Source organism: Lemur catta, chromosome 19 (genome assembly GCF_020740605.2).
Source record: "Lemur catta isolate mLemCat1 chromosome 19, mLemCat1.pri, whole genome shotgun sequence".
NCBI lineage: Eukaryota > Metazoa > Chordata > Mammalia > Primates > Lemuridae > Lemur > Lemur catta.
Window position 1 is genome coordinate 27,164,302 of NC_059146.1, and position 16,593 is coordinate 27,180,894.

A 16,593-nucleotide genomic window follows, 5' to 3' on the forward strand; every position below is an offset into this window, starting at 1 on the left:
AGATTTACGCTACAAAGGCTATCATCTATGATCTCCCAACGCCAATATTATGTATTTCTCCTGTCATTACAGATATCTACCATTGTTTTAACGGCTTTAGGTTAATACAGGAATGAATATATCAAAACTCAAATTCCTATAGAGGAATGCACGCTTCCATTTTAAATAATCAGTGACATCATTGGTATGTTATTTATATTTTGGCATTTTAACCTCATAATCATAAATTCCAATTACATAAATTCCAAATCAAAGAGATGTACAACCTATATTCTGTTATATACCCCTTTCCCAAAACCATGCTTTACTGCTACCAATAGGGAAAAGCATGTAAACGTCAATCTTGCCCCAATAATACATTTGATAAAATAATCAAATCTCTACAAGTTTTTTTTTTTTTTTTTTTTTTTGGTATTTGCTTCATGGGCTTAGGGTAAGAATATGGTATAGCCCTTACTTGAGAAGTTTTGATAAGAGAATACTACAGTAATAGGAAGGCAATCATTTCAAAATCTGGATGGAAATGCAAAGTTAGAAATCAAATAAATTCAAGGTTAATAAAGGTAATTGTTTTTATCATTGGTTAACTACTTCTGACACTTTAAAAGTGTCACAGTAAACCCTTGCCTTAATGTTTATGGATAAAAATTCAATGGTGTTAATATTCAGTAACCTGTTGTTGTAAGGTTAGTAAAACTTTTTCAGTATGCATTGTCAGAAAAATCACAAGATAGTTCAATTTATACTGTATGCAACCCTTGGATAACTAGACAGGGCCCCAAACAATAAAAACCCAACTTGAGAGCAGAGGCTAGAGATAGGACGGTAGTCAACTGCAATAGGGTAATACCATACTAGTATTGTAGACTGCAGTATCCAGTGGTTTTCTGCATTTCAACAAATGCTTATTTCCCTGAATAATTTTATTTTGCAGGTTTCCTCCTTTGGATATGATTTTCAAACATTGTACATTTATTCCTTTTGATTCATTTAACAAACAAATACTGATCACACCCGTAAGCACTAGTCAATGTTAAGGCTGTATAGATTCAGTAGCAAAGTTCCTTCCCCAGTGGAGCTTATAGTTTAGTGGATATCAATTCTGACACCCTGATCACTATACTTTTGTTAAAAGCCAAACCAAACTCTTTTCCTAAGTCCTATCTCCTAAGTGACATCTGGTAAACGCCAAAGTTCTGACTGAAGTCCTTACTATGCCACTTACAAGGGCTCTCAGCTGTGTGGTCTCCGGACCACTGGGATATGTTGAGTTATTGCTTTAAACACTGACTTACGTAAAACAAACATTTTCTCTCCTGTGAAACCTGATTATAAGAATTCAGGTTGTACATGAGTTTTTAAAATACATCACTTTATAGAACTTCCTCCCTCTGACAATTCTCTGATGTTCTTACCACTCTCGTCACTTTCATAAAATGTATCACCAGCATGAATTTTGTGATGACTTACAAGATTTGATCTCCAGCTGAAGCTCTTATGACATATCTCACATTTGTAAGGTTTCTCCCCTGTGTGAACTCGCCTATGATACTGAAGTTGTGAAGACCGACTGAAGACTTTACCACACACATCACATTTGTACGGTTTCTCTCCAGTGTGGACACTCTGATGAAGCTGAAGGCTTGAGGCCTGACAGAAATGCTTCCCACATTCCCCACATGTGTATGGTTTCTCCCCTGTGTGCACCCTCTGATGCATGTCAAGATTCAGGCTCCACTTGAAGCCCTTCCCACACTCCTCACATTTGTACGGCTTCTCTCCAGTGTGGACTTTTTGATGGGCTTGAAGGTGTGCACTCCGACCAAAGCTCTTCCCACACTCTTCACATTTGAATGGTTTTTCTCCACTATGGACTCTCTGATGGGTCAGAAGATGTGAGGCTTGACTGAAGACCTTCCCACACTCCTCACAATTATATGGTTTTTCTCCTGTGTGGATTCTACAATGAATTTTAAGATCTGCTCTACGACTGAATCCCTTTCCACATTCTTCACATTTGTATGGTTTCTCACCAGTATGGATCAGCTGGTGGATCTGAAGTCGTGAACTCTGATTGAAGCCCTGTCCACACTCCTCACACTTATAAGGTTTCTCCACAGTATGTGCTTTCAGATGGATTTTAAGATATGAACTCTGACGGAAGGCTTTCCCACATATCTCACATTTATAGGGTTTCTCTCCTGTATGGACTACCAGATGAACTTGATAATGGATTTTCATCCTGAAGCTCTTCCCACACTCATCACATTTGTATGGCTTCTCTCCAGTGTGGACTCCCTGATGGGCCTGAAAACTTGAACTATAAATGAAGCCTTTACCACATACTTTACATACATATGGTTTCTCTCCAGTATGGATTCTCCGATGAGCCTGAAATTGTGAAGGCTGTATAAAGCACTTCCCACATTCCTCACATTTATAGGGCTTCTCTCCTGTGTGGACTCTCTGATGGATACGAAGATTTGAACTACAAGTGAAACGTTTCCCACATTCCTCACATTTATATGGTTTCTCTCCTGTGTGGACCATGCAATGATTATTAAGTGCTGATCTACGACGGAAGTTCTTGCCACATGTATCACATTTAAATGGTTTCTCCCCAGTATGGATTCTCTCATGTTCCTGAAGATGGGAAGCATGTATGAAGGCCCTACCACATCCTTCACAATTATAAGGTTTCTCTCCTGTGTGTAGTTTGCAATGCACAGTAAGTGTTGATCTACGACTGAAGCCTTTCCCACATTCCACGCATTTGAATGGTTTCTCTACAGTGTGGACTCTATGATGAGTTTGCAGATGTGAGCTCTGACTGAATTCTTTACCACACACATCACACTTATAACGTTTCTCTCCCATGTGAACTCTCTGATGAATACGAAGAGCTGAGCTATAACAGAAGCTTTTTCCACACTCATCACATGTATGAGACTTCTCTCTTGCATGTAACTGTTGATGAAGATCAAAGCTGGAGACATCACTGAAGGATTTTTTACATTCATTACACTGGTGAAGTTTCTGTCCTGTGTGAGTTATAGAGAGTTCTGCCCCAACCTGGCAGGACAAATCACCTTGGGTGGGAAACTGAGAACTATTTATCATGAAGTCTTGACACCTGCCTAAATCACTTGCAATTTGTTGCCAGATTTGCCCGCAGAAAAGCTCTTCATGTGGTCCTGCTTCTGGAATAGTCTCCATCTCACTTTGGATCTTGTCTGCTGTAAGGACAGAGAATTCAAAGATGTGGATAACTGAAGGCTCTGTTCAAAGTTTTCAAGATTTCATACTTAGGAGAGAGCATGAGATTTTAACAAATCCAGAGAAGATCCAGTTTGTCTTTTCCACTGTGTATCATGGTCTCTGGTTTGCATAAGTAGAGAAACCAAGAGGTGGTTTAGTTGGCTGCTATCCACTAGGCATTAATGAGACCTATTTATATGATAACAAGTATTGTATGTGAGATACAAGTTAGAAGTCAAAGACTTAATTTTAAAAATTGATAATATGATACAAACTGTTAACCTACTGCCGTTTCTATTGAATTTCAAAGTCAGCATAGAACCCTGGATAGTAAATTATGTAAACATAAAACTCATAGATAATAAAATATGAATCAACAAGAATTTTAAGAAAAAGCAAAAAATAATCAAATACTTTACAGTTTGGATTCATGTTATATATTCAAATTATTAAATGCCCTGAAATATTTATATTTACAAATTCACAGTACAGCTGACCCTTTAACAACATAGGTTTGAACCGGGTGTTGTCCACTTATACATGGATTTTCCTCTACCTCTACCACCCCTGAGACAGCAAGACTTACTTTTATTGTTCCTCCTTATAATTTTCTTAATAACATTTTCTTTTCTCTAGCTTATTTTATTGTAAGAATACAGTATATAATACATATAGCATACAAAATGTGTTAATTTATTGGTATGGCTTCCAGTCAACAGTAGGCTATTAGTAGTTAAGTTTTGGGGGAGTCAAAAGTTATACACAGATTTTTGACTGCAAGGGGGGGTCAGTGCCCCCAAACCCCATGTTGTTCAAGGGTCAACTCATTCCTGAATTCTGTACAACATATGCACCTAATCTTATTTTTCTGTGTTGATAGACATTAAATAAGTTGGCAACTATTACAAACTCTTGATCACTTCTAATGTAAATGAAGTTTAAAATGTATCTTCTAACAGGTTTATCCTTATTGATATTCCAAAGTTTCTAAAGTTGTACAGTGGTATCTACCCTTTTTCAAGAAACTCTTCCACTAAAGTTTAGAAAGTACTTCTGAGGAAATTTTCACAGGGGAAAAATTTATTCCCCTCCATGTAGGAATAGTCATTTAAAAGCTGCTTCCTCATTTGTTTCAGTAGACATTGGATAAACAGCCTCCATATAACTCTACCTTGGGTCATTTTATTGGAAAGTTACTTCAGTGTCTAGGTGACTGTAATGTTTAACACAACTTGCACATTGGGAGCAAATATCTAACCACATACTGACTAAAATATAGCATATAAGCAGAAAGTGGATCTTTAGCTCCTGTCAGCAAGTTTCCTTCAGGAGGACAAAAGTGAAAGTTGAACTTGATAACATATTATTCTACAATCTGATGGTAATTCAAGCCTCCAGAAAAAAAAAAAAAACAATAAAAAAGTAGAAGCTAATCTTTTACAACTGAGACAGAGCCTGAGAGAAGGAAAAGATGAGGTCACAGTGTGAACTATGAAAGCCAACCCTATAAGCGTTATATTTGGACAGGAACTCTTCCCAGATAGTGACACAGATGACTCCTCATATCTTACAGGTCCCTGTCCAATGGTACTCAGCCATGAGACCTTCTTTACCACCCAAAGAAAAATGATAAACCCTGTCCTCATCCAATTCAAAATGTAAGTCATTGAAAATGAAAATGAAAAATGATACATCCTGTCATCATTCAATTCACTTCTGGCAATTTGAACCTGTTTATGTTCTTCGCAGCACTTTTTACCATCTGACACTCTAAAGTCATTGATTGTTTTAATGTATGTCTTTTCTACCACAGTGCAGCATCAGCAAGGGAAACATTTTACAATTGGGACAGTATACACATTTTATACTTTCCTACTTTATAACCACTGTCCAGAACTGTGCCTGTCACATTGAGTGCTCAACAAATGCATGTCAAATAAATAAATGAGCCCCACTTTGACTTTTTTGTGACAGTTAAAACCCAAGTCCTAGAAGGAAAATATCTTTTCTAAGTAAGTTATTTGAAATAGAAAAAGGACAGAAAACTATAATTTTGTGGGGAAGCTGAAAGGCTGTATGAGAGATAGGTGTACACCAAAGGTGATGAGCATGAAAAAAACCAAAGGTGGCAAGAAGCACTTGGGATGAAAAGCAAGCAAGAGGGCCTTCTGAAGCTCTGGATATAAATAAATGGGCCTTTCACAACAGGTTTTCAAATTGAAAACTATAGCCCTTTAGGGAGCTACAGTTTAAAATCTTATAAAAAGCATTCAGGAAAAAACCCAGGATAGAAACTATCAGAGCATTAGCAGAAAAGGAGTCCTTATGTGAAATGCCTACTAAAGCCATGCATATCAGTCTACATGCAAAATGTCTCTTTCATTGTTGTGGTTACAATGAAAGATGAATTTCTTAATATGGCTCATGCTCAAAAGACCTTGAAAACTTTTGTTCTAGAAGTTACTCAATCCTTAATTAAACAAATTGTTTCAAATGTAAAGATAATTTCCAAGGGTGACACCTTGGAAAAATACTAATACAGTATGTACCTGCTGGTGGATACTGTAGTTAATGGTTATATCTAACAAACCAACCCTTAGAAATAGTAGTTTTTTGAGGGGGACAGTGAGTTTCTCTGAAGATGGGACAATTTTGAGTGGGAAGTTTTCTGATTTTTCTCAAGTTATAATGTCAACTCGTTGAAAATAAAACCCAGGTCTTTATAAAAATAAGGGGAAAATTGTATGTTATCTATACTCTTTAACATTTGTTTAATGACTAAATTTATAGGAAATAAAAGCACAACATATTTTCATTTTGTTTTATTTTTATTTATTTTTTTAGAGACAGGGTCTCGCTCTTTCACCTAGGCTGCAGTGCAGTGGTCCAGTCATAGCCACCGTAACCTTGGATTCCTGGGCTCAAGCGATTCTCCTGCCTCATCCTTCTGAGTAGCTGCGACCTCACAGGCATGTGCCCCCATGCTCAGCTAATTTTTTTTATTTTTTGTAGAGACACGGTCTCATTATGTTGCCCAGGCTGGTCTCGAACTTCTGGCTTCAAGCCATCCTCCCACCTCAGCCTCCCAAAGTGCTGCAATTACAGGTATGAGCCACCGCTTGCAGCCCACAACATATTTTTGAAGCTAAGATATAGGCAATGTTCAGCTGTGTGACTTGTGTCATTCAAATCTTAAATCTTCTAACTCTAGCACAGAAAAGGAGAAACCTGTGGGTGGTGATGAGGATGGGTACTTTGGAAGAAGCAAAAGGGCTGCAGATGGGTAGATCATTTAAGGGAAAACAGTTTGCAACCTGGTTATTGTCTGACATCGTAGGAAATAGAAATCTGCCTTGTGTAGGGGAGCTGTTTCCAGGAGTACACATCAGAATCCTTATTCAAAAAGTATTCCTTCCCAGAAATGAATATACTTCCCATGGAAGGCTCCAGGAAAGCCACTGGGAAGGCTAGTTACTTAGGGTGCTCACAACGACATGCTTACAAGTTTCCATGGGATATGGGTCAAGTGCACACATTCAAACACACATTCACCCCAAGGGCACCTAAGGAAGAAGAAATTATATATACAGCTGTCAGAAAACAAATAATGTTCTGCAAAATACTTCATTTACTCTGGTTTGTGCAAGACCTATCCTATCCCAAGACTCCTAGAGACAGTGAGGTCCTGCCCATCCATTAACACATTCATTATGCCAACAAATATTTAGACACCTGGACTATTCTAGGCACTGGAGTTAGAGCAATAAACAAAACAGACAAAATTCCTCCAATCTTGGAGATTACCTTCCAGTGGGGAGAAAGAGGTGACACTGAAGTAAACAAAAGCCTATGTGACACAACATAAGACAGGGTAGAGAGAAGAGAATGAAGTAAGGACGGGGCCAAGAAGATTTTAGTTGAGTTTTCCAGGCAGAGAAAAGGACAAATAAGGGCTTTGAGGCAGAAATGTCTTTAATAGGCAGAATAACTGTCCCCCAAAGAATCTGTGTTCTAATTCTTGGAGCCTAAAAATATGTCAGGTTACATGACAAAGGGTAAAGTTGCAGAGGGAATTAAAGTTGCAAATCAGCGGACCTAAAAATAGAAGACTATCCTATATTATCCAGGTGGGCCCAATGTAATCTAAAGGGTCCTTGTAAGTAGAAAAGGGACACAAAAGGAGAGTAAGAGGGAAATGTGACTATAGATGATCAGAGAAGCAATGGAGTTGGCTGTGAAGATAGAGGAAGGGGGCCAGAAGCTAAGAAATGTGGCAGCCCCTACAAGCTGAAAAAGTAAAGACATATTTTCCTCCCCTAGAGCCTTCAGGAAGGAGTGCAGACCTGCTAACAGCTTAATTTCAGCTCAATGAGTCTCAGGTTGAACTTCAAATGTAAATAACTGAAAGATAATACATTTTTGTTGTTTAATCTGCTTAAGTGTGTGGTAATTTGTTATGGCAACAATAGGAAATACAGTGTCCTTGGCAGGTCTGAAAAACAGTAGGGAGGACAATATGGCTGGAAAAGACTGAGCAAGAGGGAGAAGACAGGCGCTGTGGTCAGACAGGCAGTGGGGGATGAAGAGCAGACCATGTAGGACTCTATAAGCTACTTTTAAGATTCTTCAAGAAAAATAAAAAGCCATAAAGGGTTTGAGCAGAGGAATGGCAATGTGACTTACATTTCCAAAGGATCACTTTGGCCACAAATGGAAATAGCCTGTGGGACAGACTTTATACTATTAAGGGTGGAAGCAGGGGACCCAGTACAAATGCTGTTGCAATAATCCAGGAAAGAAGTTTGGCAATTTGGCCTAGATGACGGCAACAGCAGTGCAAAAGATAAAGAAACGTAGATAAGGACTCCCAGTCACTTGGTTCTTACCTGATTTCTCTTTTCTTTGGGTTGCTGTCTTCACCGTATCAAGCCTTTTTTCCTTTTCTAAGCAGAATACATCATGCTTCAAGGGGTGATGCCCTATGAACATGCAAAGTCACATATTTAAAACACACTAAAGGTATTAATACAACTTACTGGAAATTTGAATTCCCACTGCACACTGATCAATTAATCCAAAGCGGTGTTTTTCAAACACTTTTAGGATGATCTATTAAAGAGAAATCAGTATTTCAAGACTCAGACACAAATGCATAAATATATACGACAAAAACCTATTTCTAACCAATGTTGATTTTCATTACATCTCCTCCCACTGGTTGTCACACCACTCAGGCAATTGGCCAGAGTTTTTGCTACAATGTATTCCAGTCCTCCTAACAAACTCTGGTGTTTTCTACCTTATTTTATTTCATTAAAAATTGTTAATAGGAAAGTCAGGTCCACAAATGTGGGTAACTAATTCTAGACCTCCAGAGACCATGCAGTAACTCCAGGGGACTGACATTTAGTGTCAGAAGGCTCGTGTCCTCACCTACTGAGAGCAAATTCCTGAAGTTCTCCAGCATCACATCTCGGTACAGCCTCCTCTGGACAGGGTCCAGCAGCCCCAACTCCTCCTCTGTGAAGACCACAGCCACGTCCTTGAAGGTCACTGCCTCCTATAGCATCAAACACACCTAACTTCAATCTTATTATCAATGGGCACTTGAAAAGAAATAGCATGGAGAAGGTGGAGAGAATGTTAAGGGACTTAAATCAATTTGTAGATTTCTCAGTCCTTCTTCTCCTGTCTTGCCAATGCCACACACTGATTTTCCTCAGCCTGACCAAAAGTACAGCAATGACAACAGTCCTTGTTCTTTTACTTTGTGCCCTCACCGGGTCTATTTATAAGTAACCATCTAGAACTCTAAATGATGCATTGGGGCTATACATGTTTCATTTTTTGGCAAATAGTAGCACTGTCCCAGAAACATTTAGCAATTTAGTACCAACATACTTGATAACACCCACCTCCCTCCTCTCTCACCCAGGAACCCTGGTTGCGAGCACTTTTCATTAAAGTCGGCCAAACTAACAAGCTTTTGATAACATGTCTGGAGCAGACATGCTAGTTTGTCTTCTGTACACTCAAGGCACACACCAGCACCATTAACTGCAGCCATCATGCCTCAGATCCACCTCAAGGGTCTGTCCCTTCACAGCTGTGTGACCTTGGACAAGTTCACCTACTTTGATCCCAGTATAATAGTTCTCAAATGACAGAACTCTTTCAAAGATTGAACAAGGGACTATATACCTCGTATAGCATTTTTTGGAACAGTATGTGGCTCAGACTAAGTGTCTGACAAACATTAGCTGTCATTTATTATTATTATTAACATCATCTATTTCATCTCATTTCATGACTGTACATTATTCAAGGGAACTGATGATCTGTATTTACCTGTCTTAAATAATGAATATTTAATTTTACATCTTTTTCTCATTACAACCAACCCTACATGGAACATTTTGTGTAGATCTTACTTTAATGTCCATTTAAAACAATTGCAAATGAATATTTAAAAATCAAAAAACAAGCACATTTAAAATTATGATCTTATAATGGCAGGTTTTCTTCCCAACTTTCTTCCTACCCTCTCCAGTCTTTCTCTTTTTTTTTTTTTGAGACAGAGTCTCACTCTGTTGCCCAGGCTAGAGTGCCGTGGCATCAGCCTAGCTCACAGCAACGTCAAACTCCTGGGCTTAAGCAATCCTTCTGCCTCAGCCTCCTGAGTAGCTGGGACCATAGGCATGTGCCACCATGCCCAGCTAATTTTTTTCTATATATATTTTTTTAGCTGTCCAGATAATTTCTTTCTATTTTTAGTAGAGATGGGGTCTTGCTCTTGCTCAGGCTGGTCTCAAATTCCTCGAGCGATCCTCCCACCTCAGCCTCCCAGAGTGCTAGGATTACAGGTGTGAGCCACTGCACCCGGCCCCTCTCCAATCTTTCAAGAGAATATAAGCACCGTGTTTCTCTACATGATGGCCAAAAGCAGGTTATAAATTTTCCAATTTGGCAATCTGATTAGGAAGAACGATTCCTTTTATCATTGTCACAGAATTATAAATGAACACCAACGTTTACTGGCCATCTCTATTTTTCTTTTGTTCACTTGCTGCTTCATGTTCTTTATTCACATCGCTTGGGATGTTTTCTTTACACCATGTATAAGATTCTTATTATGGACTTTGTCTTTTTTTGGGCATCTGTGTACTAAATATTTTTGCCCCAACTTGTCATATTTTCTGGTAATTCTCTGTAAGATATCTTTTGTCATAAAGGGATTTAAAGATTTATATAATGACCATGCTAACTGCTGTCCCTGTGCACCTGGAGTGCTGAGCATCTTGGTACACCTGAGGAAGTGCCATATAAGGACGAGAAGAGGTCCCCCAAGGAGGGGGCCAAGTAGAAAATGTGCTATTTCACTGGAGAAATGCTGACTGCCAACTGCAATAATAAACAAAATCTAAAAACAAAGTCAACTCAAAAGGGACAAAGACAGACCCTGGCATAAAACAGGTCCTCAAATCCCTGTTGCTCCCTTCAAGTCTTCCCAAGACAGAGAAAAATATGTGACAATCTGAGTAGTGAGATAAAATTTTAACAGCAAGAAAGGCTGTTAATGCTATATCACCAGCCAGGCATGGTGGCTCATGCCTATATCCCCAGCACTTTGGGAGGCCAAGGCAAGAGGATTACCTGAGGCCAGGAGTTCAAGACCAGCCTGGGCAACATAGTGAGACCTTGTCTCTACAAAAAAATAGAAAAATTAGCCGAGCATGGTAACACATGCCTGTGGTCCCAGCTACTTGAAAGGCTGAGGCAGGAGGATCTCTTAAGCCCAGGTGTTTGAGGTTGCAGTGAGCTATGATGATGCTACTGTACTGTAGTTCAGAAAACAGAGTGAGACATTGTTGTCAAAAAAATAAAACAAAACAAAACTGTATTACCTTTAATGTGGTCATTTTTCGTCCTATTTCTGGAAATTTGTAGAGTCCGATTTCTGCAGTTCCTGTGAAGGCAGAATTGTGACTGGAATGCTATGGAAGGCAGAAAGAGACATGAAAGGGTGGCCAGGGATACTGCCCACCAACACAGATGTGTATTGTGAATTAGCACACGAATGTTCACAGCAGCATTATTCATAATAACCCAAAACTGCAGTCAACCTAAATGTCCTCCTATGGGTAAATGAATAGACAAGCTGAGGCATATCCATGCAATGGAATCTCACTTGCAAATTAATAGGAATGATGTTCTGACTCATGCTACCACATGCATGAACCTTGGAAACATTATGCTAAGTGAAAGAAGCCACTCACAAAAAGCCACAGATTGTATGATTTCATTTACATGAACTGTCCGGAACAGACAAATGTATATAAAGAGAAAGATTCGTTGATGGGGATTTGGGGTGAGAATGAGGATTAACTGTAAATGGGCATGAGGAGTCTAATTAGGGGATGAAAATGATCTAAACTGAATTATGGTGATGGTTTCTCCACTCAGCAAAGTTTCTAAAGATCACTAAATTATATATCTGAAATGAATAAATGCTGATATTTACCTCAATAAAGCTGGAAAAAATAATGGTTAATCTACATGTCATTTAACTTAACAAAACTGGATTCAGAGTCCATATTGATAGAATATTTATATTTGGATGAATGAATAAGCCAATAGGGGAGAAGGGGGAGCGTGTCTTTATAGTAGAATTAACTTCATTAATTAAAAAAAATAGTACCTTTACAATAAAAAAAATCTGGCAAACATCACTTTAGCAAAGTGAAGAAAACTGAGATCACTAATCAAGGAAAAAAACAACATCATGTGGCCTGTTATGTTACAATGAAAAGGACATCTTACCATTTCTGTGGTATCCCTGCCAACAATGCACAATCTGTACCTAAACATGAAATATATCAGACACACCCCAAATAAACACCTTTGTCCAAAATAACTTGCCTATACTCTTCAAAAATATCAGGAACAAAAAAGACAATGGCTGTGGAATCATTCCATATTAAAGATGATAGAAATGTGATAACTAAAAGCAATGCACAAAATTGGACTTTGAAGTGGGGAAGAGGGGCGAGTCAGTTAAAAGGACTTAAAATGAAAAAACTTAAAATGAAAAACAACAAATTTAAATATGGGATTTCATATTAGTTACCATGATGTTATCTAATGTTACCTAGCATTATCTAACAGTTAACACAATTAAACTCCTATTAGTAGTCATTTAATAGATACATATTTATTTTATGTACTATAACATGTAACATTATCTGGCATGTTATGTGAAACTGTCTAGCCAGCTCTTCCTAAATGCCTCTTACCAGGCTACCCCATGATTACCCAGGTATGTGGGCTTCCTTGCTGCAGAAAGCTGTCTCTGGACATAGGTGTGTTCCTAGTGATACCTGGCTGATGGTTATCAGCATAGTAAATAGGCAAAATGTAAACACTTAGTAAATTTGGGAAAAGAGTACATGAGAATTTCTTATACTATTTTTAAAACTTTCCTAAAGAAATAAAGTTATATAAATACTATATTAAAGTTTTTGAAAATCAGGAAATAGTCATAGGAATAATAATAATGAGAAAAATAAGAATGAGCATGATAGAATGTGGCAGTTCATTGGTTTATTCTCTCTTGGCAGTGTCTGGACATTTTCACAGTTAAACAGATAAGGGGAAAAATATTGAAAAAAGCATAATAAAAATTTTGAAACATTTGTGAGTAAATAAAGAACCACTAAATAGAAATGCATTAGAAGCTTAAGTGTTACTATCTTTACATCTTGGAGTCATGAGTAATTAAAAAAATTTTCTCCTCCTATTTCTGTAATTTCTGAATGCTGCACAGTGTTATGGTTCTATAAGAATATGAAATATTTGCAAAAAGTGAAACAAAATAGTTGACAATGGTTTTAAAAACTCAGAAAAGTCCAAGTTCTTGAGCCTTGCTCTCAAGGTCCCATTAATCACCAAGTCCTAACTTTCGCCACCTAATTACAGCTAGCTCTTATGCCTTAATGAGAATAAGGCATCAACTCAGGCTGGCGACCCAGGCTGCATAGGTTTCAACCCCAGCGCTGCCATTCATGGGTCACTATGGGCAAATAACGCATGCTCCTTGTGTCTCACTCTCATCTTTAAGGAAAAAGCAGTCCCTCTCCACAGAGCCACGGTGTGGCATAAATGTATTTATTTGTACAAAGCCCTTAGAACTGAAGTTAGTAATTAAGATTTAATTATCATCAACACTCATGCCCGATGACATATCCCCCAACAGATGAGGTCTCTCTAAAACAAAAATGACACGTCATACTCACGCGGAGCTTTGCTGTCAGTAGCCAAGGAGTCACTCCCTCTACCTCTGTGCTGTCATTTTTGAAAAGTCAAGCTAGGGAAAGAGAAAGCTGTGAAACACAAAGATCCTGTCGCTGTCCTCGATAAAAGTTAAATGCTCCCCTCCCTTCCCTGCAAGATGGAACCAACCCTCTCCTTTCTAAAAAAGAGATCAGAAGGCGTCCAGGATTATCCAGCGTCCTGCAGGGGTCACAGAGAAGGGCCGGAGTCACTACAGCTGGAGCGCTGACCCCAACCGGGGGACCTGACTGCTTCACGGGAAATTAATATGAACAAGAAGAGATCACCATTCACCACGAGACAGGAGCTGTTTTAAGGCTTTCGTCTGCATGACCTTTCAGTTCCCAAAACAATTCTGCTAGCATAGTTGACCTAGGATGGACGATCCTAAATCCCCCATTTAAAGAACAGCAGGGAGAGGCCCAAGGAGATTAAGTAACTTCCCAACGTTACACGCGAGAGCAAGTGGCCTCGCAGGTGAGGCGGAGGGAGGCGGATTGAGCGAGCTGAGACCCAGAAACCCCCAAACCAGGCGAGAGGCGACACGCGACACGACTAACTGCCAAACCCCCTCAGGGACGCGAGGACAACCCCAAAGGCGAGAAGACTCCGCTGACAGGAACGAAAACCGCCGCGAACGGAAACCGCCGCCTTTGCCCCTCCCTCTGTTCTCCGCCAAGACTTTTTTCCCCTCAATCGCCTACCAGGTCGTTGCAGGCCCCAAGCGTAAATCCGCGAAGTTCGGAAGGGCCCGCGAGACGTGGAACTGCCTCGGACTACCAAGGAAACTCAGGCAGCAACATGCCACTCTAGGAACGGAAGTGCCCGCGTTGCCATAGAGCGTCGGGACTACATTCCCCAGAATTCCTTGGCCCGTCTGCCCTGAGCCACGAAATGACTCTGTGGGGGCTGCTGGACTACATTTCCCAGAATTCCCCGGATCCGCCTGTCTAAGTCAATGGAAGTGTCCGCTACCCCCAGACCTTGTGGGTTACACTCCCTTGTCTCACCTCTCCCGGGGCAAGTGTTGCGGCTACTCCGGGATCTCTTGCTACACTTCCCGCAATGCCCGAAGGGAACTAATCCCGCAGGCCTGACCTCCTGGGCAGTAATATGCATTCCTACACTTGAGAGTTTGCGTTCGGCTTCCTTGAGTTCCCCAGCGAAACTATTCTATAAACACGACTTCCTAATGCCCCTAGTTATTACAGGAGTATTATTACAAGGAGAACAAGCTGGGAAATATAATCTTCAAGAAATTAACAGAGAATGACTGTTTAGGGGTCAGTAGACGACTGAAAGGAGAATAAGTATAATCTGATGGTATGAGGCCAAAGCAGGTAGATTTTAAAGAATGGGTGAGATGGAATGGTTTGGGAAGGGCAATGAGGAACGAGAAAGGTACCAGCACCCACTCCAGACCCTGTGCTACCAGGTGTTTAGCAGGAATAACCACCATTTGAAAAGACCGAAAGGAAAGCCCTGTCCTCATGGAAAAGCTGTCTTTGCTCATTTAAACTTTTCGTTTAAACGGTATTATTATTCGTGCGTTGCAGGTGAATATCAAATTTCAGAGAAGTTAAGAAATTGCCCAATATCTCAAAGCAAACGTAACTGCTGAAGAGCTTGACATTGGTATCAACCTGACTCTACAAGGAGAGTACATTGGAAAGTCCCCATTTGGTACTTCCCTAGACTGACTTATGTAATTTTTCTCTTAGCTAACTGTAATGTATATTTTTCCCTGTAACACTGAATACAATGTTAAGTTCTGAGTTTTTCCAGGTATATAGCCTTTATTGTGTTGTGGTAGTTTCCTCTCCTTTTAGTTTCTTGAGGTTTGTTTTTTTGTTGTGGGTTTTTTTGTTGTTGTTGTTTTGTTTTTTTGAGACAGCATCTCATTCTATTGCCTAAGTTACAGTGCAGTGGCATCATCATAGCTCACTACAGCCTCACTGCAACCTCACACTCCTGTGCTAAAGTAATCCTCTTGCCTCAGCCTCCTGAGTACCTGGGACTACAGGCACGCACCACCATAACTGGCTAATTTTTTTCTATTTTTAGTAGAGACGGGGTCTTGCTCCTGTTCAGGCTAGTCTCAAACTCCTGACCTCAAGCAATCATCCTGCCTCAGGCTCTCGGAGTGCTAGGATTACAGGTGAAAGTCACCGCGCCTGGCTTTTGAGTGTTTTTTTAATCATAAAAGGTTGCTGAATTTTATTCAAATGAATTGTGTTCACTGACATAATCATGTGATTTATACCTTCTAATCTATTCATGTGGTATAGTACATTGATTTTTGTATGTTGAACCATGAACCATCTTTGCATTTCAAGATTAAATCAATTTAGTCATTGACTATAATCCTTTTAATATGCTGCTGAACTTCATTTAATGCTTATTTTTGTGTGGATTCTTTATTAGTATCCACTTAAGCATTTATAAGGGATATTGGTCTATAATATTCTTGTAATGTCTTTGTCTGGTTTGGTATCACTGTAATACTGGTCTCATAGAAGGAACTAGGAAGTGTTCCCTCCTTTTGAGTTTTTGGGAAGAGGTTGAGTAATTATCATGTTAATGTTCCTTGAATATTTGGAAGAATTCACCAGTGAAGCCATATGGTCCTAGGCTTTTCTTTGTTAGGAGATTTTGGATTACTGATTCAATGTCTTCTGGATATAATTTTAAAACATTATGTTTTCCCCTTTTGATTCATTTAACAACCAAATACTGAACATACCTACAAAGTACTAATCAATAGGAAGGTTGTGGAGATTTAGCAGCAAATCCTGCCCTCATGGAACTTACATTCTAGTGGACAATTTTGGCAATGTTAATCATTAGAGTTTTGTAAATGCCTGAACACACCCTTATTCTAAGCCAGAATAACAACTGTAATTGTCAAAATTCTGAATGAAGTCCATACTATACCCTGTATGAGAAGTCTCTCTTATGTGTCCCCAGGACCACTGGATATAGTGACCTATGGCTAAAATCACAGAC

At 39.4% G+C, this 16,593-nt stretch overlaps 1 protein-coding gene across 3 annotated transcripts; it reads right to left on the reverse strand.

The window, feature by feature from the left end:
• Nucleotides 1–1,367: 1,367 nt before the first annotated feature.
• Nucleotides 1,368–14,427, reverse strand: ZNF234 (zinc finger protein 234). Of its 3 annotated transcripts, none has more exons than XM_045531505.1 (6): nucleotides 14,292–14,427; nucleotides 13,551–13,621; nucleotides 11,163–11,224; nucleotides 8,692–8,818; nucleotides 8,145–8,237; nucleotides 1,368–3,236 (listed from the first exon to the last, which is right to left on the reverse strand). In XM_045531505.1, exons 3-6 carry the CDS (start codon nucleotides 11,175–11,177, stop codon nucleotides 1,369–1,371), a joined length of 2,103 nt encoding a protein of 700 aa, XP_045387461.1. In that variant the 5' UTR covers nucleotides 11,178–11,224; nucleotides 13,551–13,621; nucleotides 14,292–14,427; the 3' UTR covers nucleotide 1,368. The 3 variants fall into 3 exon arrangements, with proteins under 3 accessions (XP_045387461.1, XP_045387464.1, XP_045387462.1); XM_045531508.1 differs by lacking the exon at nucleotides 14,292–14,427 and adding an exon at nucleotides 14,148–14,282; XM_045531506.1 differs by lacking the exon at nucleotides 14,292–14,427 and adding an exon at nucleotides 14,041–14,138.
• Nucleotides 14,428–16,593: the final 2,166 nt, after the last annotated feature.